General features: G+C 38.9%; 1 protein-coding gene across 2 annotated transcripts in view; it reads right to left on the reverse strand.

The window, feature by feature from the left end:
• Window positions 1-23,670, reverse strand: part of NUP205 (nucleoporin 205) — a 91,423-nt gene that overhangs the window by 22,237 nt on the left and 45,516 nt on the right. For both annotated transcript variants that reach the window (XM_010374637.2, XM_030932773.1), the window contains exons 20-33: window positions 22,246-22,327; window positions 21,575-21,739; window positions 21,122-21,246; window positions 13,887-14,001; window positions 12,093-12,242; window positions 11,437-11,508; window positions 10,917-11,074; window positions 10,481-10,561; window positions 9,558-9,749; window positions 8,534-8,801; window positions 8,340-8,438; window positions 5,271-5,419; window positions 2,543-2,734; window positions 1,214-1,335 (exon numbers count right to left, since the gene is read on the reverse strand). In XM_010374637.2, the coding sequence (XP_010372939.2) occupies window positions 1,214-1,335; window positions 2,543-2,734; window positions 5,271-5,419; window positions 8,340-8,438; window positions 8,534-8,801; window positions 9,558-9,749; window positions 10,481-10,561; window positions 10,917-11,074; window positions 11,437-11,508; window positions 12,093-12,242; window positions 13,887-14,001; window positions 21,122-21,246; window positions 21,575-21,739; window positions 22,246-22,327 (1,970 nt within the window). The remainder of the gene's footprint in view (window positions 1-1,213; window positions 1,336-2,542; window positions 2,735-5,270; window positions 5,420-8,339; window positions 8,439-8,533; window positions 8,802-9,557; window positions 9,750-10,480; window positions 10,562-10,916; window positions 11,075-11,436; window positions 11,509-12,092; window positions 12,243-13,886; window positions 14,002-21,121; window positions 21,247-21,574; window positions 21,740-22,245; window positions 22,328-23,670) is intronic.

The following is a 23,670-nucleotide window of genomic DNA, read 5'->3' on the forward strand; positions in this document are numbered from 1 at the left end:
CCATATAGGCTGTCAGTAAGAAACAGATTTAAAAAGTCACTTTCCCTAAAGTTCCCTCTCCTCTACCCAAGCCAAAAATCCACTATGCTGCCCGTTGTATAGGGTGAGTACCGCTTATCCAAAATGCTTGGTACCAGCAGTGCTGCAGATTTTTTTGGATTTTGATGTATTTGCATTATATATACTTACTGGTTGAGCATCCCCAATCTGAAAATCCAAAGTCCAAATTGCTCCAGTGGGCATTTCCTTTAAGCACCATATTGGCACTCAGAAAGTTTGGGATTTAGAAGCACTGCAGATTTCAGATTTTCAGATTAGAGAAACTCAATCTGTATAAAAATAAAACAAGACTTAAGAGTTAAAATGAGGCTGTAAAATCACTTCACCTTTAAGAGTAGGTTTCAGAACACTGTATTAATAAGCTAATATTTATTGTAAATGTTTATATTTAAATTTTTAGACCAAAAAAATGGCTGCCTATTGAGTAGGAATGAAAGCAGAATATGAAAATAAAATAAGAGAGAGGCTTTGCACAGACAAGTGATAATAACCTGCCATGAACTAATTAACTTTACCTAAGGTGAAAGTAATAACTCTCATGTTGGAAACTTTAGACAGCAATACTAAAATAAATGTTTTTCCCCTGGAGGTAAAATAGTTCTGCAGTTAAGCCTTAAGCATTCAAATATTCAAGTTGTTAACAGATACTTTTAAAACAATTACTAAACTCAAACTATTATTTACTTCTAGGAAGGTATGCTGACTGCCTGACAATGCTGCAGTCATGTAATCAAAAAAGAAAATCAAATCAAATTTTCCACATTCAAACTGAACTAAGAAATCAGCTGAAAAGCTCGAAACTTGAAAATAATTCCATTTGAAGCTTTTGAATTAGCAAGCAGTAAGCAAAATATTGAAATAAGAAAAAATATACATAAAATCTAAAATCCTATTCAAATCATCCAGAACAGGAAAGCCGTAAAAAATTATAATTTAATTACAACTCTTTAAAAATTCTCTCCCACCCCTACCTACTTTTTCCCTAGTAGCAACTTCCATTTATTAGTAAATGACAGGGGCCTAGTATGAACAAAAAACCCCACATCAAGATGAAAGAGAACTGTTAAGTGGCAAAATTATGTTTGGAATTTTTTTGTTCCCTTAATAATCCTTTACTGGGAGCTTAACCAAATTAATCTGTACAGACACTTACCTCTGTGGGTCCGTTTCTGGGCGCATGTCATAGACTTGGCATTGAGCTAGTCTCACAATCACCCCTGATCTTAGCAGCTCTAATGCACCCTGCTGTATCTTTGCCACTCTTGTGAGAAATGCCTGACGAGTTACAAGAGAAAAAATCATCAGTGCTGAAATCATGTCCAAGGGCCTCAGAGAAAAGTGAAACACTTTCATAGCACATTTCTCATCCTTAGTTATCACTGAAGAGAAATCTGGGCTAGTGACCAGGTTACATTATACCGCTTTCTTCCTAGGATTTTCATGAGGACTCAGTGTTCAACATATCTAAAGTACCCACAGACAGTAGCTTGCATGACTCAAGTATTCATTTACAGTGCGGGTTCTGTTACTACCATGTGCGCCCACGGAGGACAAGGAATTTTGTCTGTTTTGCTAACAGCTATGTCTCTAGTACCTAGTGCCATGCCTGCCATTTTGCAAGTATTTAATAAATACCTGTTAAATAAATGAAGGAGGGAAAAGGAGTAAATGAAGAATCTTAAACTTCAGTGCTTCTATTATTGTAACATTTGTGATCCTTTTAACCAGGAGGAAACAGAAATTAAAACAGATTTGCAGGCAAAGAAACAATGAATTATATACTATATTTAAAATGCTGTGTTTAGAATAGAACCAGCATATCTACATGGAAATTTTCAAACAGCAACAACTACAGTCTGAATTGTATTGTGAGAGGACAATTTTGCTCTGTCCTCATGGAGCGCCGGCTGTCATACTGCCATCATGAGCAACCTGAATGAGTGAGGGAAGCAGCAGTCCCATTATCCAGCTGTCCCTTGGAGGAGCATTTCACCCATCTTTCACACACTAGGAAGATTCCTAAGTTTAAAACTCCTTAAAGGGCCGGGCGCGGTGGCTCAAGCCTGTAATCCAGCACTTTGGGAGGCCGAGACGGGCGGATCACAAGGTCAGGAGATCGAGACCATCCTGGCTAACATGGTGAAACCCCGTTTCTACTAAAAAAATACAAAAAACTAGCCGGGCACGGTGGCGGGCACCTGTAGTCTCACCTACCCGGAGGCTGAGGCAGGAGAATGGCGTAAACACGGGAGGCGGAGCTTGCAGTGAGCTGAGATCCGGCCACTGCACTCCAGCCTGGGCAACAGAGCCAGACTCCGTCTCAAAAACAAAACAAAACAAAACAAAAAAAACTCCTTAAAAAAAGGATTCTAGCTTATGATAGAAATATTCAAAACGAATGCTACACTCATTTTCTTTAATACATCTATAGCCAAGAGAAAATGACTTCTTGATCTAACACCAAATGTCTAGAAGGCCTTACCATTTTAGATTCATAAGTATAAAGTGCTTTTAAAAGGGGAGGCTGTGGCGTGAGTAAGCTCTGCAAAGTACGGTCATCTTCTACCAGGCTGTCTACGAGGACCTTCAAGTAGCCACTGTTAGAAAGATACAAAAGCCACTGCTGCTGTTTATCTACGGAGACAATCCGATCAAGTAGAGCCAGGGCCAGCATCTGAAGGAAAAATAAATTAAAGTCCAAAACAAGTAGATGCTACCAAAATCAACAACAGTAACTGACTTTATCTGGAAATATGAAGAATTTTTTTCATAAAGAGAATGTTGCTTGCAATAAAATTTCCTTTTTTCTTTTTTTTTTTTGAGAAGTTGAAAACTATGGATCCAGAATCTCAATTTATCAATAAAGGAAAGCAGTCAAGTAAAGATGTATTTCCAAAACAAAACCTAACATGTTAAAATAGTGGCATTAGATATATTTTAGTAGACTCTAACATTGTTGGCTAGAGAAAAGAAATTTTTTTAACAGCTGTTTTTTTCTCATTGCGAAGTTTTATAATGCTTATTACAGAAAACACAGAAAAGTAGTAACTAGGCTGGGTGCCGTGGCTCACCCCTGTAATCCCAACACTTTGGGAGGCAGAGGCAGGCGGAACACTCAAGGTCAGGAGTCCTAGCCATTAAAAAAATTAGGCCAGGCACAGTGGCTCACACCTGTAATCCCAGCACTTTGGGAGGCTGAGGCGGGTGGATCACGAGGTCAGGAGTTCAAGACTCACCTGGCCAAGATGGTGAAACCCCGTCTCTACTGAAAATACGAAAAAAAATTAGCTGGGCATGGTGGCAGGCGCCTATAATCTCAGCTACTCAGGAGGCTGAGGCAAAGAGTTGCTTGAATCTGGGCGGTAGAGGTTGCAGTGAGCTGAGATCACGCCACTGCACTCCAGCCTGGGCAACAGAGCGAGTCTCCATCTCAAAAAAAAAAAAAAAACAAGATTAGCCTGGCATGGTGGTACGTGCCTGTAGTAACAGCTACTCGGGAGGCTGAGGCAGGAGAATCACTTGAACCTGGGAGGTAGAGGTTGCAATGAGCCAAGATCACACCACTGCACTCCAGCCTGGGCGACAGAGCAAGACTCTGTCTCAAAAAAAAAAAAAAAAAAAAGAAAAGAAAAAGAAAAGTAATAACTACACAATCTGGTAAATGAAGTTCATCCATTTTGGTCTGTCTCCTACCAGCATTTTTTCTATGCATGCAAATATTTTTAAATTTTTAAAACATAAGTAAAAGGTGGCCGGGAACGATGGCTCACACCTGTAATCCCAGCACTCTGGGAGGCTGAGGCACGTGGATCACGAGGTCAGAAGATCAAGACCATCCTGGCTAATACGATGAAACCCCGTCTCTACTAAACACAAAAAAACTAGCTGGGCATAGTGGCAGGCGCCTGTAGTCCCAGCTACTTGGGAGGCTAAGGCAGGAGAATGGTGTGAACCCGGCAGGCAGAGCTTGCAGCGAATCAAGATTGCGCCACTGTACTCCAGCCCGGACAACAGAGCGAGACTCCGTCTCAAAAAACAAAAAAAAAATAACTAAAAGATTATGACAGTTTATTTTTTAAAATCCTATTTCCTATGGTCTTCAAAAACATGACTTAATTGCTACATAACGTTGCTACATAATTTTCCATTAAGAAGTTATCTTCTCACTGCATCATTACCAGTGTGCCACAATACTGCATAAGAAATATAAATGCAAATTCTCCACAAAGCAATTAGGCAGACAAAGATATATTTGGTACAAGGCAATTTATTCAGCATTCTCTTAACCAAAGATCTTTATTAAGCAGCATTTCTGTTGTTTCTACCAGTCAACCTCAAAATTAGCAAGAAGATACTTCTGAAAGGCAATTCTGAATTAAGTTTCTAACAAAATAAAACACAACATATGAATAAATAAAATAGAAGTCCCAAATTATAGCAAATAAGAAAATACACTATATTATTTAAAAAAATTCTTTTTTTTTTTTTTTTTTTTTTTTGAGACGGAGTCTCGCTCTGTCGCCCAAGCTGGAGTGCAGTGGCCGGATCTCAGCTCACTGCAAGCTCCGCCTCCTGGGTTCACGCCATTCTCCTGCCTCAGCCTCCCAAGTAGCTGGGACTACAGGCGCCCGCCACCTTGCCCGGCTAGTTTTTTGTACTTTTTAGTAGAGACGGGGTTTCACCGTGTTAGCCAGGATGGTCTCAATCTCCTGACCTTGTGATCCGCCCGCCTCAGCCTCCCAAAGTGCTGGGATTACAGGCTTGAGTCACCGCACCTGGCCAAAAAAAATTCTTAATATGTAACATATATTATTAGGAGTTGAATCAATTTATTTTATTTTATTTTATTTTTTGCAGCAGGATCTCACTTTGTAGGCCAGGCTGGAGTGCAATGGCTTGATCACAGCTCACCGCAAGCAACCTCTGCCTCCTGGGCTCATGCAATTCTTCCACCTCAGCCTCCCAAGTAACTGGGACTACAGGTGCATGTCACCATGGCTAGTTAATTTTTTGTATGTTTTGTAGAGATGGGGTTTCACCATGTTGCCCAGGCTAGTCTCAAACTCCTAGACTCAAGCTATCTGCCCACCTCGGCCTTCGAAAGCACTGAGATTACGGGCATGAGGCACCACAACGAGTCGTGAATAAGTTTATACTTTAGTAAGTCAAAATACTTATTCAATTACAATACTAAATAAGAGTTGCTTTACCCTTCCAATCTCATGACCATCACAAGCATCTCGACAGACCACTTCCATGAGGGCGGCGCCATAACTTTCAATAATGGCTATGTTTTCTCGCTGTAATTTGCTAAATACATCTTCAGGGGCTGTCAGTCTTTCCCACATGGTTTTCTTGGCTAAAAGGATTAAAACAGAAAAAAACACTCCAGTAGAAAGCAGTGTAATAACTGAGTAATTACACCTCACACGCTAGATGTGAGCTGAGAGAAGAGGAAAAAAAAACACACAACAAGATCCTTCCATTACTGCTTATACACAAAGGCCCACTGACCAATGGGTCCAAGCAGGTTAACTCTAATAACACAATGCACCTATTTCATGCATAGCTCGTACCACTAAGATAACAATTGTACCAGGAAAAGGATAAACCATTCTTAAAGAGATCAAAATGAACTACAAGACTCCATGAGAACCAACGTCCTGTATTTATCCTGCTAATCAATCTTTTTTCTTCTTCTTCTTCTTTTTTGAGATGGAGTCTCGCTCTGTCGCCAGGCTGGAGTGCAGTGGCTCGATCTCAGCTCACTGCAGCCTCCACCTCCTGGGTTCAAGCAATTCTCCTGCCTCAGCCTCCCAAGTAGCTAGGACTACAGGCGCACACCACCATGCCCAGCTAATTTTTGTATGTTGAGTAGAGATGCGATTTCACTATGTTGGCCAGGATGGTCTGAATCTCCTGACCTCATGATCCCCCCACCTTGGCCTCCCAAAGTTACAGGTGTGAGCCACGGCGCCAGGCTGCTAATCAGCCTTTTATCTTTTATTGAGATCTTTGAAAATTGTCAGGCGTGGTGGCTCACACCTATAGTCCTAGCACTTTGGGAGGCCGAGGCGGGCAGATCACTTGAGGTCAGGAGTTCAAAACCAGCCTGGCCAACATGGTGAAACTCCGTTTCTACTAAAAATACAAAAAATTAGTGGGGCGTGGTGGTGCACACCTGTAATCCCAGCTACTGGGGAGGCTGAGGTAGGAGAATCACTTGAACCCAGGAGGTGGAGGTTGCAGTGAGCTGAGATCACGCCACTGCACTACAGCTTGGGCTACAGAGTGAGGCTCTGTCTCAAAAAAAAAAAAAAAGAAAAGAAAATTCAGCTAGAAAGGATCAGATACAATGTAGACAAAAATCTGCCTCCAAAAAAATCAGATATTTTTATTCTTTTTTTAGTTGAAATACTTATTAAAAATAAAAGCATACCCATTATAAAGGTAATTTAAATATAAATTTAAATATACAATGATTATGAACAGTATGATCATACATTTTATGTAAGACTCATAAATACACTCTTAAAGAGTCTTTAAAAAGGTTCACAAATACATTAAAGAAAGCAATAATTTGTATTTGAAACTAATCTCATTTTTCCAACTACTACATAGCAGCAGTTTTTAAATTGGCATCTCAATGACTTCTTATAAAATGCCTATTGTAGAACCCCACCTAGTGGTTAAGTGGTGACTTGGCCAATTCAACCAAATGGAATGTTAAAACACACACACACACACACACACACACACACACACAGACACACACACACACAAAAGAACAATGTGGGAGATGCTGAGAGTGGATAAATCCCATCACTATCTCTTTTCTTAAAAGAAGCTTGTGTTTGCTTAAAAAAACTTCTCTGAACTATTCTGTCATTTTTCCTCACCTTACAAACATTCTCATGCATTATTTATGTGGGTGCTACATGCCTATAAATCTACCATTTGGCTATTACTACCTTCTCGAGTACTATGTATGGCATAAGACACAACCACCATAAGAATAATGAGATCAATTGAACCTTACGTACACAGTGGTTTTTAACAGTCTATACAAAATAACACAAAGGTGAAGAGTGCAAAGAAAGTCCATTATCAGAAGGTGCTCTGACAACTTCTTAACAAATAGCAGAGTAACTCTGAATGACTTGATCGAACATCAAATGTCTATAAAGTATATAAAGCATTATATACTGATATGTTGAACAGTTAACATTTTCATGTCTTAAGATTAGTCTCAATTAAAAAATGCTAACTATATTTCGAAAGCAGCATTTAGCAATATTTTAAATATGCCTAACTTTTGACCAAGAAATTCCACTTCTTGCAATTTATCCAAAGAAAACCTCACTAGTACAAAAAGATACATGTATACTATTGATGAGTTTATACTGAGAAGGTCTTTCATTTGCATCTATTAAAATAAAAGTACATACTTTTTCACATGGAAATTCTACCATTAAGCAGCATCCTTTCTGAGAAATATAGGCATATAAAAAAATTTGATGTAGCATTTTTGTAATAAAAATTTAGAAACAATTGAAATGCCTATGAATAAGGAAAATGGCTAAATAAGTGTTTCATCCATATCATGGAATGACAAAGACTTTTGTGGTTTTTTTTTTTTTTTTTCAAGATGGAGTTTCACTCTTGTTGCCCAGGCTGGAGTGCAGTGGCACGATCTGGGCAACCTCCGCCTCCTGGGTTCAAGCGATTCTCCTGCTTCAGCCTCCCGAGTAGCTGGGATTACAGATGTCAGCCACCGTGGCTGCTAATTTTTTGATTTTTAGTAGAGATGCGGTTTCATGATATTGGCCAAGCTGGTCTCAAACTCCTGACCTCAGGTGATCCACCGGCCTCGGTCTCCCAAAGTGCTAGGATTACAGGCGTGAGCCACCACGACAGGAAGAGATATTTTAAAAGAATCAACTAGATATGTACTCTGATGTAGTACAAAGGAAAGACGTTGGGTCATTCTATGTAGAGTATACTGCTCAGTGGGACTTGAGGCAAGGGAGGGAGTTACAGAAGTATATAAAGCTAAAGTATTATTTGAAGGTTTTTTTAAAAGGAGTATTCAAGTATTACTTCATAATTCTTAAAAACTAAACATTCTCCCTCAACTTTTCAGTAAATGCTTTAAAAATGACACCAACACTCATTTATTACAGTTGTGATTAGTCAAAAGATGGAGAAGTGATTTTTTTTTCCAGTTTAAAGTAACCATCTCCCAATCCAGAAAAGATTAGGAATTGATCTCATTCTACCTGCTTCTAAGGTGTCTGGCTCATCAGGTCTCTGGGCAATCTGTAAGTAATAAAGCAGAGAGCCATACAAGTGAGTCCTCACTCGCTGGAATCCACCACCTAGGGAGATTAGGAAGATGTCAAATGAAAATCTTTTCTCAATTAAAGTTAAATACAACGGACAGAATTTATAGAAATTTTAGATGAAAAAAAACCTGTCTTCAAAATGAAGTCTAACAGTTTCTTCAATATGATGTAAAGTGAAGAATCTCCAATAGAAGCAAAACCCACTAATGGGTTCTCTTCTGGAGGAGGTGAGGTGAAGGAACTATCAAGCATAAAAGCGTAATGGGCGTCTGCTGGTCCCAAGACTGATGTTTGCTTCTGTTCGGTGAGGACGGCCTGGCTTAGGTGAGCAGTCAGTGTGAACACTGCCCCGGCGACCACAGGCATTAACTCCTGCGCTGCTTCATCATCCAGTATCTTAAAGGACAAGGGCAAATTAGAGTGAGAATCCTGCTTTCAGCTATAATCATTAACAAGTTTCACAGCTTTTTTTTTTTTTAAGATAGGGTCCCGCTCTGTCACCCAGGCTGGAGTGCAGTAGCATAATCTCAGCTCACTTCAACCTTGACCTCCTGGACTCAGGTGGTCTTCCCACCTCAGGCGATTGGTCTCAAACTCCTGGGCTCAAGCGATCCTCCCACCTTGGCCTCTCAAAGTTCTGGGATTACAGGCATGAATCACTGCATACAGCCCATTAACTAGTTTTATATACATTTAGCTTGTCAACTATGATAACAATATAAGAATGGAATACAGATATTAGTCAAAAAAAAAAAAAAGAAAAGAAAAAAATCTAATATATACAGAGAAATTTAAATATGATGCTAAGTAATGGGTGTTCTTAACCAGAAGGGATTCCTATCAGAATTCCCTAAGGAGGTTTTCTGTTTGAAATTCACATAAATGGTCTCACCATTACATTCAATAGGTCTGGAGTAGGCTCTGTCCATGTAAACTTTTACAAAGCTCCCTAGATAATTCGGACACATACTCTGGTTGACAGCCACTACTGTACAGAATTAATCCCTTTCTCAAGGAAAGTCTTAATGTTGGTATTGCGCAATTCTATTTTATTCCTGATCAAAAATGGAAAACAATTGGGGTGCCAAAATTTATTCGTTTAAATGATACATATTTGTTCAGCAGTATAAAGTAATTCAGGAAGTATGTCACCTTATCATGCACGTCTTGTAAAATATCACGAATAATCAGTTGTCGATCCTCTGCCTGAATGAGGTCCTGGGGACAAGCTGTCAGTATAATTTCTACCAGTTGCCTCCATGACTCCAGAGCATGACGTTTTGCATGAAGACACTGCAGCAATTTATTTCTTCCTACCACATACTGAAGTACAGTGCTGATTTCCTAAAGCCACAGGAATGGAATCACAAGGTTAAACAGGCAAATAAGATCAGTTATCTGTCAGTTACTCAGAAAATATCTATTTGGAAACCTACTACATGCATGCCAGGAAGCAGATATCTTTTCATATTATTTCAGTAGCCAGGGCTATAAAAAATATTAATATATAAAGTGTGTACGTTTGTGTGTATGTGCATGAAAGGTAGGGGACAGAGGTGGCATAGATAAATTTGTATTCTTTGACACTATCTTCTTTCTCCTTGTACCTATCTACTTATACTTGCTTACTCTAGAGCACTAGAATTATCTAAACTCCAAGTTCAATGGCATGTTTCCCTGACATCTCTTTCATTTCTTTGCCTCTTGCTTTGGCCTGGCCAGCTATGTCTCCATGCATGTGGTTCTTCCCACCTGACCTCTTACCTGTAACTTTCCACTTGTGATGACAAGTGACCCTCCTCTCTCACTGATGGGGACCAAGTGAGGTATAATACGAAATATGGCCAGGTGGCAAATCCTTAACTAGCCTAGCAGAAAAGGTGTTATTTATTTCGGCATACCAGATAGTTCAGCTTATAAAAGTTATAAAATCAAAAGTGAAAGACTCCCTAAATGTTTAATTTTTAGGTAGCTTACTAATTAGCAAACTACATGTTAATATACTATTTTAATCTTTTCACCAGCGACCTAAGTAGTTAAAAGGTTGAAATGAACACATACTCAATAGAGCTTACCTCCATGAGTAGAGGTCTCTGTCCTATGGCTGCCATACCCTGAAGGGCATTTACTTCAGCTACAAGAACCCTATGAAGAAGCTGGATAATTAGGAAAAGAAAGAAAAATAAGACATTTCAGACACTGGTAGAACAATAACACCTAGCAATTATCATAAACTGCCCTAAAGGGAAAGGCGTCAGATACCTTTATATATAATCTAACAAGAGCAATGTCCACTTTCCAGACCAAAATATTAAGCATCCCTTTTCAAGAAGTTAGTGTGATACATTAAGTTTTATTTCAGGGATATTTTACAAAAACCACAGTCCTTCCTATAAACTAGTAAACCAATGTCTCTATCAGAAAGAAAACCTGTATGGTTCTATTTGTTTCTGATGACTTAAGGTCTGAGCCACTTGACACTGCAGATATGTACTTTAAAGCAACTCTCACCTTGACATTGCAGACTGTCTGTCCCCGTAAATTCTTGTGTTCACAGTTGGCAATAACTTGTTCAATCTGGGTCCGATCAAAAAAATCCAACTGCAAAGCCTCAGGGATCTCCTGACTGAAGTCAATCGAGTCAAGAATATTCAGAATTTTTCGACGTACTAGAAATAACAAAAAGTAATTTGATTTTACTTGGGACATTGAAGAGAAGGGTAAACCATCATATTCAGTTGATTTTCAAAGATAGTGCTATTTTCAGAAAGAGCATAAAATAGTCAAGAAACTGACAACTGTATTGGAATCTAAATTTGATTTTATTTCTGATACATCCATTAACAAAAATATTTTCTTTCCTGTTGTATAATACTATTACAAAAAAATTTTCAGGCGGCAAATAATCCTTTATACAGCTTTTCTATACCAGTTCAGAGTTTGCAGGCACAGGCATAACAATCCCTTGAAGTTTTAAGCAATTTAATGTATGTCTATAAAATAAATTTATTACAAATTCAATGGGCATTACCTTTCGTAGCAGTGTCAAAGTGAAGGAACCCAGAAACAGACCTGTTTTCATCTTCCATTCCTCCTTCACCATCTGTTGGAACATCAATAATATTGAATCAGAAAAAGAAGAACATACTCTTTAAACTACATTTATTTGGAAATAACAAACATAAGGTATTTTATTTCTAGGTCATTGTTTCTGCACAAAGAGCCCTGTGCAAATGGATAATTAAAATGCAAAGATTGATGAGGACTTACTACCAACATTCATCTTTCTGTCCCTATGGAATCCACTTCACTATTGTAAAGAGAATAATCAGATTCGCAAAAATGGCAAGACCCAATCATGCCAATGAGATGATTTTAAAAGTTTATACTTAATTTGCATGAATAATACATATTGAAATAGCTTAGGTCATGCTGGCTCAGTATGACAAACTCCACTGACAATTCTGTATGTAATACCGGTATGAGTATAGTGTCATGTGGATGCTTAAAATAATAATAAATGACAATCATAAGATGAGTTAAAATTTTTGTGTTTTAAGAAAAAAAAACTCTAAAAGTGAGAAGATAGTTTTGGTTTATAGTCACATACTAAGCACAAGCTTCACATTTGTGTTTGTCTTCACAACAACTAGTCACCAGCACAATAAAACAAATATCAATAATCACCTGAGTATGGTTTCACTGGCATGTCATCCAGTAAGAGGTGTAGGAGCCTCTGGGTATGCGACCGCTGACGATTCAGAGAGGTTACCCTTAGTTCTATTGAGGCAGTTTTCATAAGCCATGACATCTGGTTCAGCATAGATATTTCATATTCTAGAATTTAAACATGCAAATTTTGTTTCCCAGAGTAATAACACAGTATCAAAACAGACTTAAATTCTGTAATTCAACAGATATTTCCCATGTAACAAAGTCAATAATTTATGAAACTCAGCAACATAAAATTTCTCATCTGTAAAATAACAAGAGAAAAAAAAAGATACCAACAAAGAAAACATAAGCTAGTATAAATCTATGAAAGATGAGCTAAAGTAAATGAAGAGTAAAAGAAAATCAAGTTTTCATTACTGATTTTAATTTCACAAAGATCCCGAGTCTATCGTTTTTTGACACTGATATATAAAACAATATTTTAAAGTAACTTTCAAATACATAAGTCAAAAACTATCATAGTCTGGTTTTGATTTCACAAAACAAATACTTAAGAAAAATTAAACTTAAATTGCATGATTTTATAATACCTCAATTAAGGATGTGGTTTAACATTTAATTAAGGCTGAGAATCACTTATACAGTAGTTTTTATTTTTATTTATTTATGTTTTATTGTTGAGACAGGGTCTCACTCTATTGCCCAGGCTGTACTTGAACTCCTGGCCTCAGTGATCCTCCTGTCTCAGCCTACCTAAGCACTGGGATTACAGGTGTGAGCCACCTGGTCCCACAATAAGAGTTTTTTTAATCCAATACTATTTTAATATGCTTGACATTGAAACCCTAAATTGTGATAGTATAAACATAAAATTAACCAAATAACAGTAATACTAATAATAATTTCAAGCGAAGCTAAATGAAGTTTTATAAAACACGTACCATAATAGGTAAGATGTTAATTTTTATTTTTAATTAGTTAGGTGCAAAAAGAGTGTTTCTAAAAGCTTCTTACATAAACAAAATCACAGATCTAAAAATAAGACACTTATGAAAATAAAGTGAAAAACCTCTTGCCATTAGATAGCTCTCAGAGGTCTAACACCATTATGCTAAAAGGTAAATTAAATGCTGACAATTACTAGTAATAGAAATTTGTTTATGGCATGTGTGAGCCCCAATTTCCTAAAACATAAAGATGATACAAGCTAAACTTTTAAAAAACTCAATAGACCAAGACTGTCTGAATATAATCTGAATTCAGAAAACTGTTAAAAGTTGGTCAAAAAGAAAATAAAGTAGAATCCTGATAACACTTCATTAGCCTGAAATAATTGTTAGTCATGTCAATAAACTAAGTTTAAACTGTTTTCTACCATAATTAATTTTCAGCTTTTCATTTCAAGACCTGAATTGGTTTCAATACAAACACAAGAAACGAAAGTATATCAGGATTTTTTTTTTCTTTTAAACAGCCTGGGAAGAGAAAATCAGAAATCTCTGTAAAACAATTTTCATTCAAAACCTTTAAATTCCCATTAATTTTCTTATCCCTTCAACACAATCTTTAAATTTTATTTGCTGTAAGAGAATCAAATACCATCCTTGACAGGCTATATTTAAATAAGTTTTTGCCAGCAGTTAAAATATCTTGCTTCTTTGAGCAGAAATTACAAAAGGAACCTAAAATAACAAAGAAACTAAATTATCTGAATTAGAACAGAATTCCCCCAAATATTGTATAAATAAAATAACTTAACATGGAATTACAAATGTGTTCTTATAATAAGTGAAAATAGTGCCCTACCTTTGTTAGAAAATGGTAGATACTGCAACTGGGAAAATAAGAAATCCTGGCTGGTTCTCAAGTACCTCATAGTAGGACCAGACGTATCAGAGCATGCACATAACTGATATATGACCTAAAGCATTAAAGTAAGAAAAATCCCTAAATCAGTCTTTCTGTGTTATACATATTAAGGTAACAAAATATGAACTGAGACCTACTAAGTGAAAAACCAGGGCCCATCAACAACTCAAGTAAAATGAACAAACAGATGCACAAAACAGAAGCTCAGAGTTATGAACAGTCCTTGGCAGCCTAGCTCAAGAAAAATACACTGAAATATAATTGAGTGTTGATGACATTACTACAGAACTATTATTAATATACTTATGAATACATACACATATAGTTAATTAGTAAATTTTAGTATTTTAGCTTAATTATCAGTAGCAGGCCGGGCCTGGTGGCTCACGCCTGTAATCCCAAAACTTTGGGAGGCCGAGGTGGGCAGATTACTTGAGGTCAGGAGTTTGAGACCAGTTTGCTCAACGTGGTGAAACTCCATCTCTATAAACATACAAAAATTAGCCAGGCATGGTGGCGTGTGCCTGTAGTCCCAACTACTTGGGAGGCTGAGGCAGAAGAATCACTTGAACCCGGGAGGTGGAGGTTGCAGTGAGCCAAGATCACGCTACTGCACTCCAGCCTGGTGACAGAGCAAGACCCTGTCTCAAAAAAAAAAAAAAAGGAAAGAAAAAAAATGTATTAGTAGTAAATTACTTGGAAATAACTTCTGAGAACCATACGAGTTATATCTCAACCTCAGGAAGATTAAAATTACCAAAACTAAAGCAAATGCAGAAATTACAAAGAAGATCCATCAATTCCACTAAATAACAATAAACTGAATAAAAATTTAACAAAAAAGAACAGATAAGAGAAAAAAGTTCTTATAGTAAATATAAGAAAAAGTTACTAGTTCTAATGTATATAAAGGTCTCCATTACAGATATGAATAACATAAATATCTAAGTAGGTCAAAGGGTAAAAGACATTTTATGTGAGAAAAATAAAAGTAGCCCATAATCAAAAATGTCCATCTGTTTTCAGGAATTTAAAAAAAAAAAAAATCAACATGATAATAGGTAGGTACCATATTATAAATCAGCAAAATTTTTTTTTTTTTGAGTCAGGGTCTCATTCTGTTACCCAGGTTGGAGTACAGTGGTGCAATCACAGCTCACTGCAGCCTCAACCTCCTGGGCTCAAGCGATCCTCCCAGCTCAACCTCCCGAGTAGCTGGGACTACAGTAATTGCATACCACCATGTGTGGCTAATATGAACATTTATTAGATGTTTTCCATGTACCAGGCACTTTAGACATCTTTATTCTGAGCACTATTGGTACCTAGTATAATTGTTATGACTACTTGTGAATTAAAATCTAAAGTCAAACTCTTCATAGCCTTTGACCCGACAGTCAATCTTCATTATTTTCAGATTCCATATTTGCAAATTCACCTAACATGCTAAAATTTATTTATAATCCCCAAATCGATACTTGCAGTGCTTCCATGGTCCTTCATGTGCAGGAGGTAGAATAGCTACAAACTGCAGTCACCCAACTCTCATGCTCTCAAATGAAGCAATGCTTTTCCTGTTCCAGCTATCATACTATAAAAAGCATCCTTTAAATGGTCTATTTAGTGCCAGTTTTTGCATTTTTGTGCTTGTTGATTTTGCTGTTTAAAACGGCCCCCAAACATAGTACTGAAATGCTGCCTCGTGTTCCTAAGTGCAAAAAGGCTGTGATATGCCTTTTAGATAAAATACTACATTAGATACATTTCATTGAGGCTGAGTTATAGTGCTGCTGGCTATGAGTTTAATGTTAATGAATCAACTACATGAAGTAAGGTATCTTTAAACAGAAACACACATAAAACATGATTATGAATTCATCAGTTGACAAGAATGTTGGAACCAGAAACTTGTAGAAATCCTAGCCTGTATTTTCCACAGGGCCAGTGAATTCACCAATTCAGTGTTCACAATGACTTTATAAAACACAACTACTGTGAATAACAAGAAATGACTATGAACCCTTGTCTGGAAATATATTCTTTTTTTTTTTTTTTTTTTGAGATGCAGTCTCGTTCTGTCACCCAGGTTGGAGTGCAGTGGCATGGTCTCAGCTCACTGCTAGCTCCACATCCTGGGTTCACACCATTCTCCTGCCTCAGCCTCCCAAGTAGCTGGGACTACAGGTACCCACCACCACACCTGGCTAATTTTTTGTTTTTGCATTTTTAGTAGAGATGGAGTTTCACCGTGTTAGCCAGGAAGGTCCTGATCTCCTGACCTCGTGATCTACCCGCCTCAGCCTCCCAAAGTGCTGGGATTACAGGTGTGAGCCACCATGCCCGCCTGGAAATATATTCTTAAGAAAAATATAAAACAACCAAAGGTAATTTATTTATTTACAACCTCGCCTCAGTCTCCCAAGTAGCTGGGATTACAGGCACACGCCACAACGCCTGGCTGATTTTTGTTCGCTGGAGCTGAGTAAAAAAAAAAAAACTGGAAACAACCTGAATGTAATTCACATTGTTGCAGCACAGAAAGTTTATACAGAGAGAAGGAGTAAAAAGGGCACAAAATTTCATGTATACTAAATACAACTATAAACAATGTATATACACAAAGAGAAAAGGAGAAGACAAGGGACAGAGTAAGCAGTTCTGCTACAGATGTACATTGACCTTTCAGTTTTGATACTGTTTTGAGATTCTATAAACAAACAAAAACTTAAAAAGCTAATAGTGAACTTCTCAAAACAAAATCAGTTAGGTGTATTATTGGGTAAGTTAAGAAAATGCAAGAAGATACTCTAACATGTGGAAGAAATAACACTATTAGAAGAGAAATGCCAAGCACAGAGAATCACGCCTGTAATCTCAGCACTTTGGGAGGCCGAGGCAGGCGGATCACCTGAGGTAAGGAGTTTGAGACCACCCTGGCCAACATGGGGAAACCCCATCTCCACTAAAAATACAGAAATTAGCCGTGCGTGGTGGCCTGGGGACGCCTATAATCCTAGCTACTTGGGAGACTGAGGCACCAGAATCGCTTGAACCTGGGAGACGGAAGTTGCAGTGAGCCAAGACCACACCACTGCAATCCAGCCTAGGTGACAGAGCAAGACTCTGTCCCCCAACCCCCCTCCCCCACCAAAAAAAGAAGAAGAGGAGGACACAAAAAGTGAGTTCAAAAAGCACTGCAAGCCATTTTACTAAGATGTGGCCTATATCCTTCCTGGTTTCCAAGACCAGGTAGAAGAAATCTCTGTTCTTAAAGAGGGCAAAAGCACCAGGCTTGGTCTCAGCTTCTTCACCCAGAAGACTTTGTGTTGCAGGACAAGGAAGGTATCAATAAGGACCATCTCCCTTTCCTACGATCAGATTTATTTAAACTAACAAGCTCTTCTTACTTACAGGTTTAAATTTTTCTTTCTTTTTTTTTTTTTTTTGAGACGGAGTCTTGCTCTGTCGCCCAAGCTGGAGTGCAGTGGCCAGATCTCAGCTCACTGCAAGCTCCGCCTCCCGGGTTCACGCCATTCTCCTGCCTCAGCCTCCGGAGTAGCTGGGACTACAGGCGCCCGCCACTTCGCCCGACTAGTTTTTTGTATTTTTAGTAGAGACGGGGTTTCACCGTGTTAGCCAGGATGGTCTCGATCTCCTGACCTCGTGATCCGCCCGTCTCGGCCTCCCAAAGTGCTGGGATTACAGGCTTGAGCCACCGCGCCAGGCCTAAATTTTTTTTCTGAAGCAGGGTGAAGTACAAACATATAGGTAAAAGCAGTATATTTAGTTATAAATGGAGCAGTGCTTTCTGTAAACAATGCAGATCTTGACTCATCGGGTCTAAAGTGGGGCCTGAGATTCTGCACTAATAAGCTCCTAGGAGATAAAGCTGATGATACTGGTCTCTGGGCCATATTTGAGTAGCAAGGTCACAGAGCATATGTTATAGTCGGGCGCGGTGGCGCACGCCTGTAATCCCAGCACTCTGGGAGGCTGAAGTGGGTGGATCGCCTAAGGTCAGGAGTTCGAGACCAGCCTGAACAACATGTTGAAGCCCCGTCTCTACTAAAAATACAAAATTAGCCAGGCATGATGGCACATGCCTGTAATCCCAGCTACTTGGGAGGCTGAGGCAGGAGAATCGCTTGAACCTGGGAGATGGAGGTTGCAGAGAGCTGAGATCGCACCACTGCACTCCAGCCTGGGCAATAGAGTGAGACTCCATCTCAAAAAACAGTAACAGCAACAACAACAACAAAAAACCAGAGAGTATGTTATAAACTGGTAGACTGCTGGTATGGAGATGTTTTCCTTGGCCAGTACAGTGTTCTAAAAATTAGAACAACTTTCACAAAAATTCAGATTTCGAAATCCTTTTAAAAATTAATAAATAAAAACAAAAATTCAGACAATCTGGCCCAACAAATCCTGCACTCTGGCATGGTAAAATAAGCCAGAGTTTAGTAGGAAGGCATGTGCTCTCCAGTTGCCAGATTCTCCCTTCCTCCTGCTCCCTTCTTAACTGGACCCTGGCTTCATTCATTTACTTCACCTGCCATTAGCCTAGGTGTTAAGCTTATCAATTGTTTCTACTTATATATCAAATTCTGTAAATCTGTGCTAATATGTACATCAAATTTGTTCCCCCATTAAGGAAGAATTAATTTTGATTTATAGGAAAACCTAGCTACAGTACTTACAGTGAAGGGATGTTTGGACAGAGGACAGAAAAGATAGCAAAGAATTACAAAAAGAAAACCAGGAGATTAACAAAGAAAAATCTCTATGCCAGTAACACTAAGAGGTTAGTGATGCATTTCTTTTTTTTTTTTTTTTTTTGAGACGGAGTCTCGCTCTGTCGCCCAGGCTGGAGTGCAGTGGCCGGATCTCAGCTCACTGCAAGCTCCGCCCCCCCGGGTTCCCGCCATTCTCCTGCCTCAGCCTCCCGAGTAGCTGGGACCACAGGCGCCGCCACCTCGCCCGGCTAGTTTTTTGTATTTTTTAGTAGAGACGGGGTTTCACCGTGTTAGCCAGGATGGTCTCGATCTCCTGACCTCGTGATCCGCCCGTCTCGGCCTCCCAAAGTGCTGGGATTACAGGCTTGAGCCACCGCGCCCGGCCCTTTTTTTTTTTTTTGAGACAGGGTCTTGCTCTTCCAGGCTGGAGTGTAGTGGTGTGATCTAGGCTCACTGCAAGCTCTGCCTCCCGGGTTCACGTCATTCTCCCACCTCAGCCTCCCGAGTAGCTGGGACTACAGGCGCCTGCCACCACGCCCAGCTAATTTTTGTATTTTTAGTAGAGGCGGGGTTTTACCATGTTAACTAGGATGGTCTCAATCTCCTGACCTCATGATCCGCCATTTCTTATCATAAAAATGTAAATTTAGGATAACAGTTAAATTGAGAAATTAGTCACAGCTTATAAAGCCTAGTTCTTTTTTTTTTTTGAGACAGAGTTTCGCTCTTGCTGCCCAGGCTGGAATGCAGTGGCATGATCTAGGTTCACTGCAACCTCTGCCTCCTGGGTACAAGCAATTCTCCTGCCTCAGCCTCCTGAGGAGCTGGGATTACAGGCGTCCACAACCACGCCCGGCTAATTTTTTTGTATTTTTAGTAGAGATGGGGTTTCATCATGTTGGCCAGGCTGGTCTCGAACTCCTAACCTCAGGTGATCTGCCCACCTTAGCCTCCCAAAGTGCTAGGATTACAAGCGTGAGTCACTGTGCCCGGCCAAGCCTAGTTCTTAAAACACTTATAAAATGAATAAAACAATAAATAAACAAAAATGAACAAGCAAAATGAAAGTTCTCATTATAGTTTACTTATTTATTTATTTTTATTTTTTTAAGACAGTCTTACTTTGCCACCTAGCTGGAGTGCAGTGGCATGATCTCAGCTCACTGCAACCTCTACCTCCTGGGTTCATGTAATTCTCATACCCCAGCCTCCCAAGTAGCTGGGATTACAGGCACACGCCACCACGCCCAGCTAATTTTTATATTTTTAGCAGAGACAAGGTTTTGCCATGTTTCCCAGGCTGGTCGCCAACTCCTGGCCTCAAGTGATCCAGACCACCTCAGCCTCCCAAAGTGCTGGGTTATGGGCATGAGCCACTGTGCCCAAGCCCAGCCCTCTTATAGTTTAAATCTTATTCTGACATCCTACCACCTAACATAGTTGTATACAGGACTTCTTAATTTACTTAGTTATTAAAAAGTGCTTTCTGGCCAGGCACGGTGGCTCATGCCTCTAATCCCAGCACTTTGGGAAGCCGAGGCAGGTGGATTACAAGGTCAAGAGATCGAGACCATCCTGGCCAACATGAAGAAACCCTGTCTCTACTAAAAATACAAAAATTGCTGGACATGGTGGTGCACACTTGTAGTCCCAGTTACTTGGAAGGCTGAGGCAGGAGAGTCGCTTGAACCTGGGAGGCGGAGGGTGCGGTGAGCTGAGATCGTGCCACTGTACTCCAGCCTGGGCGACAGAACAAAACTCTGTATCAAAAAAAAAAAAAAAAAAAAAAAGTGCTTTCCCAGCCTGGGCAACGTGGCAAAACACCATCTCTACTAAAAACACAAAAATTAGTCAGGCATGGTATGACACACATATAGTACCAGTTACTTGGAAGGCTGAGGTAGAGGATCATCTGATCCAGGGGAGGTTGAGGCTGCGATGAACTGTGATCACACCGCTGCACTCCAGCCTGGGTGACAGTGAGACCCCATCTTAAAAAAAAAAGAGCTTTCACTTACATTCTCATTGAAGTCTCTCAACAGTCCATTTCAGATTGAAAAACTCAGACTCAGAGACGTTTCATGCCATGCCCAAGGTGACTTTGCCTGTCATGGGGTAGAGATGGGAACCAGAGGTCTTCTGACCCATCAGAAGGAGCTACTTTAAACACAGCACTGTTGAAAAGTTTCTACACTGCTGATAAAAATCCATCACAAAAATCTATTTCCTCCATTTTTCAAGTGATTAACATAAGATTTGGATCTATAAGATCTTGGGGTTTGTGCTTTATGGATTTTATCCACAAATGAAACGTCAAACTGCTAAATGAACTCATTTCAACTAAGTCCTACTGTTATACTGTCATATCTGTGGTGTACTCATGCACCTGGTCAAGTTTCTTCTATCAAGTACCATAAAACCCGGCTTTCTGTGTACCTGGTAACATAGCTCAGCAAGTTGAGGAGATTCTCGCACTGCCACTGGGCCTGTTCTCCCTTCCGTTCCTTTCTCCAAGATGTTTAGGATGGCGTGAAGGCATGTCCGAGGGCAACCTAACACTCCTACATTAAACCAAAAAGAAATTCAACTTTTCTTTTAGAATTTCTGCATTAAAATCTTAGACTGTCTTTTCAAAAGTTAAATTCTATAAATATATGCTGTACTGTAAACACTCTTTCAAATACTGATATGGAAAATTGATAAAGGCTGATTCTCTATAGCTCAGTTTGTCCAGTTTGTTCTAAGCCCTAAGGACTGACCCATCCATCACCTTACCTTTCATACACTTTTTCTTTGAATGAATTATCCCATGAGCCCAGAATGCAATAAATGACCCCTGGGATACACAAATATGGATGGAAAGAAATGCCTTTATGTCTTAGGCTATACCTGGATCTTGTAGATTTGTAGTACTGACAGGTTTCTTCAATTCAAAGCCCAACAAGTAGAGAGCAAGATTGGGTGGATTGCATTCCAGAGAGGTAATGAGAAGATTCAAGATGTGGATTCTTGTTTCATAACGAATTGCAACTAATTTCTTTTCAAGCTCTGACCCTTAATGCAGAAATCACAAAACAATGGAAAGGTAACGTAAGTCAAATGAAAAATACAAAACTTGTATTCCAAACCTCCATGCTTTCTTTAGATCATTTGCCTGATTATCTATCACATTCATTTCAGATTTATTTAAAGAGGAATCCTAAAAACCTTATAAATTTACAAGTTGAGTACCCTTTATCTGAAATGTGTGGGACTCGAAGTGCTTCAGATTTCAGATTTTTTGAATTTTAGAATATTTGCATTATACAGGTTGAGCATCCCTAATCAAAAAATCCAAAATCCAAAATGAACCAATGAGCACTTCCTTTGAGAGTCAAGTTGGTGGTGCTCACAAGGTTTCAGATTTTATTCTGAATTTTGTATTCTCAACCTGTATTCTAGCAAATTCTCAATTTCTCTTACACCATCACTAAACAGTTAACAATTACAAGTGTTTTCTTTAAATTAAGCATATATAAAAAGTAAAAGAATGCATGTATGCACATTAATCTAAGGCATACCCTCTTCCAGACGTACAAATTCTTCTGCATCTTCACAATCCAAACACTCCACAAATCCAGCCATTAGTTTCTGACTTATACTCTGAAGTAACATGAAGGTAAAAAATGACAAATTATTACAGGTTTCTAAATATTAGAAAAACTATGATTGATATATGTATAAACATTCATCCATAAAGAAAAATAGGCAAATCTGCTTAGGTATTTATGTTTTAGTTACACTTTTAGTAGAAAACTCAGTGACTTAAGTTGCCATAATTTAGCTCTCTATACAAATAAGAAACAAAAGTTTTATAAATTTATTGATTTCAAAACTTGCTTCCTAATTTTCCTTGATTTCCCAAAGAATCAAGCTAGTTAAAAAAAAACACACATTAAACTGCTGTTTACTGAGCTCTTCATTATACAGTCAATGTTATGAGATCTTAACTAAAACGTAAAATAAAATTTTCATCTTCTCTCTTTAGAAATGTATTACTTATCACTTGTTTTCTATTTCTGAGCTGATTTTGCCTTTAATAATCTAGGAGGATGTTAAATCAGCAATAATAATTTATACCAAAATCGACCAAAAAAATCAGCATATCAAAAACCTTTAGCATCCCCCGATTATCACATGGTTTCATAAACCTCATCCGTAAGCCACAGATGAGATTTACACTTATGGTGGTTCTCATGCTGGGTGGTACCACCACTCCAAAGGGAACTTAGAAATAAGTGGAGTCATCTAAGTAATCACAACTAGAGGTTACTACTGACAGATAGTGGCATCTAGGGATGCTAAAGGTACTAGATGTGAGGGACTATAACACAAAAGATCTGTGTCATCAACATGCCCGAAGAGTCCCTATTTCAAAATAGAGACTCTGTGAAGGACTACACAACAAAATCCTTCAACGAGGCCAGACACGGTGGCTCATGCCTGTAATCCCAGCACTTTGGGAGACCGAGGTGGGCACACTGCTTGAGCTCTAGAATTCAAGACCAGCCTGGGCAACATGGTAAAACCTTGTCTCTACAAAAAAATACAAAAAAACTAGCTGGGTGTGGTAGCATGCGCCTGTAGGATCGCTTGAGCTGGGGGGCAGAGGCTGCAGTGAGCTGAGATTGTGCCACTGCACTCCAGCCTGGGTGACAGAGCGAGTTCCTGTCTCAAAAGAAGAAAAATAAAAATTCTTCAACTAGCTAAAGCAGTGACTGCCAACATAAAGACAATGGGATGAAATGTTCATACAGAAAAAAAGCAGATTCAGCAATTGTAGGTATTCAGTGAACAGAACTATTATAAATTGAATAAAAAGAGGAACTCCTAAAAACACTCTGCAGTGTTATCAAATGAAGTGACACATAGGTGGATCACAAGAAAACCAGTGAAGTAGACAACTTACGACAACGAGATATTCAGAACTGCAGAGGCTCACTCAG

Source organism: Rhinopithecus roxellana, chromosome 6, assembly GCF_007565055.1.
Source record: "Rhinopithecus roxellana isolate Shanxi Qingling chromosome 6, ASM756505v1, whole genome shotgun sequence".
Lineage (NCBI taxonomy): Eukaryota > Metazoa > Chordata > Mammalia > Primates > Cercopithecidae > Rhinopithecus > Rhinopithecus roxellana.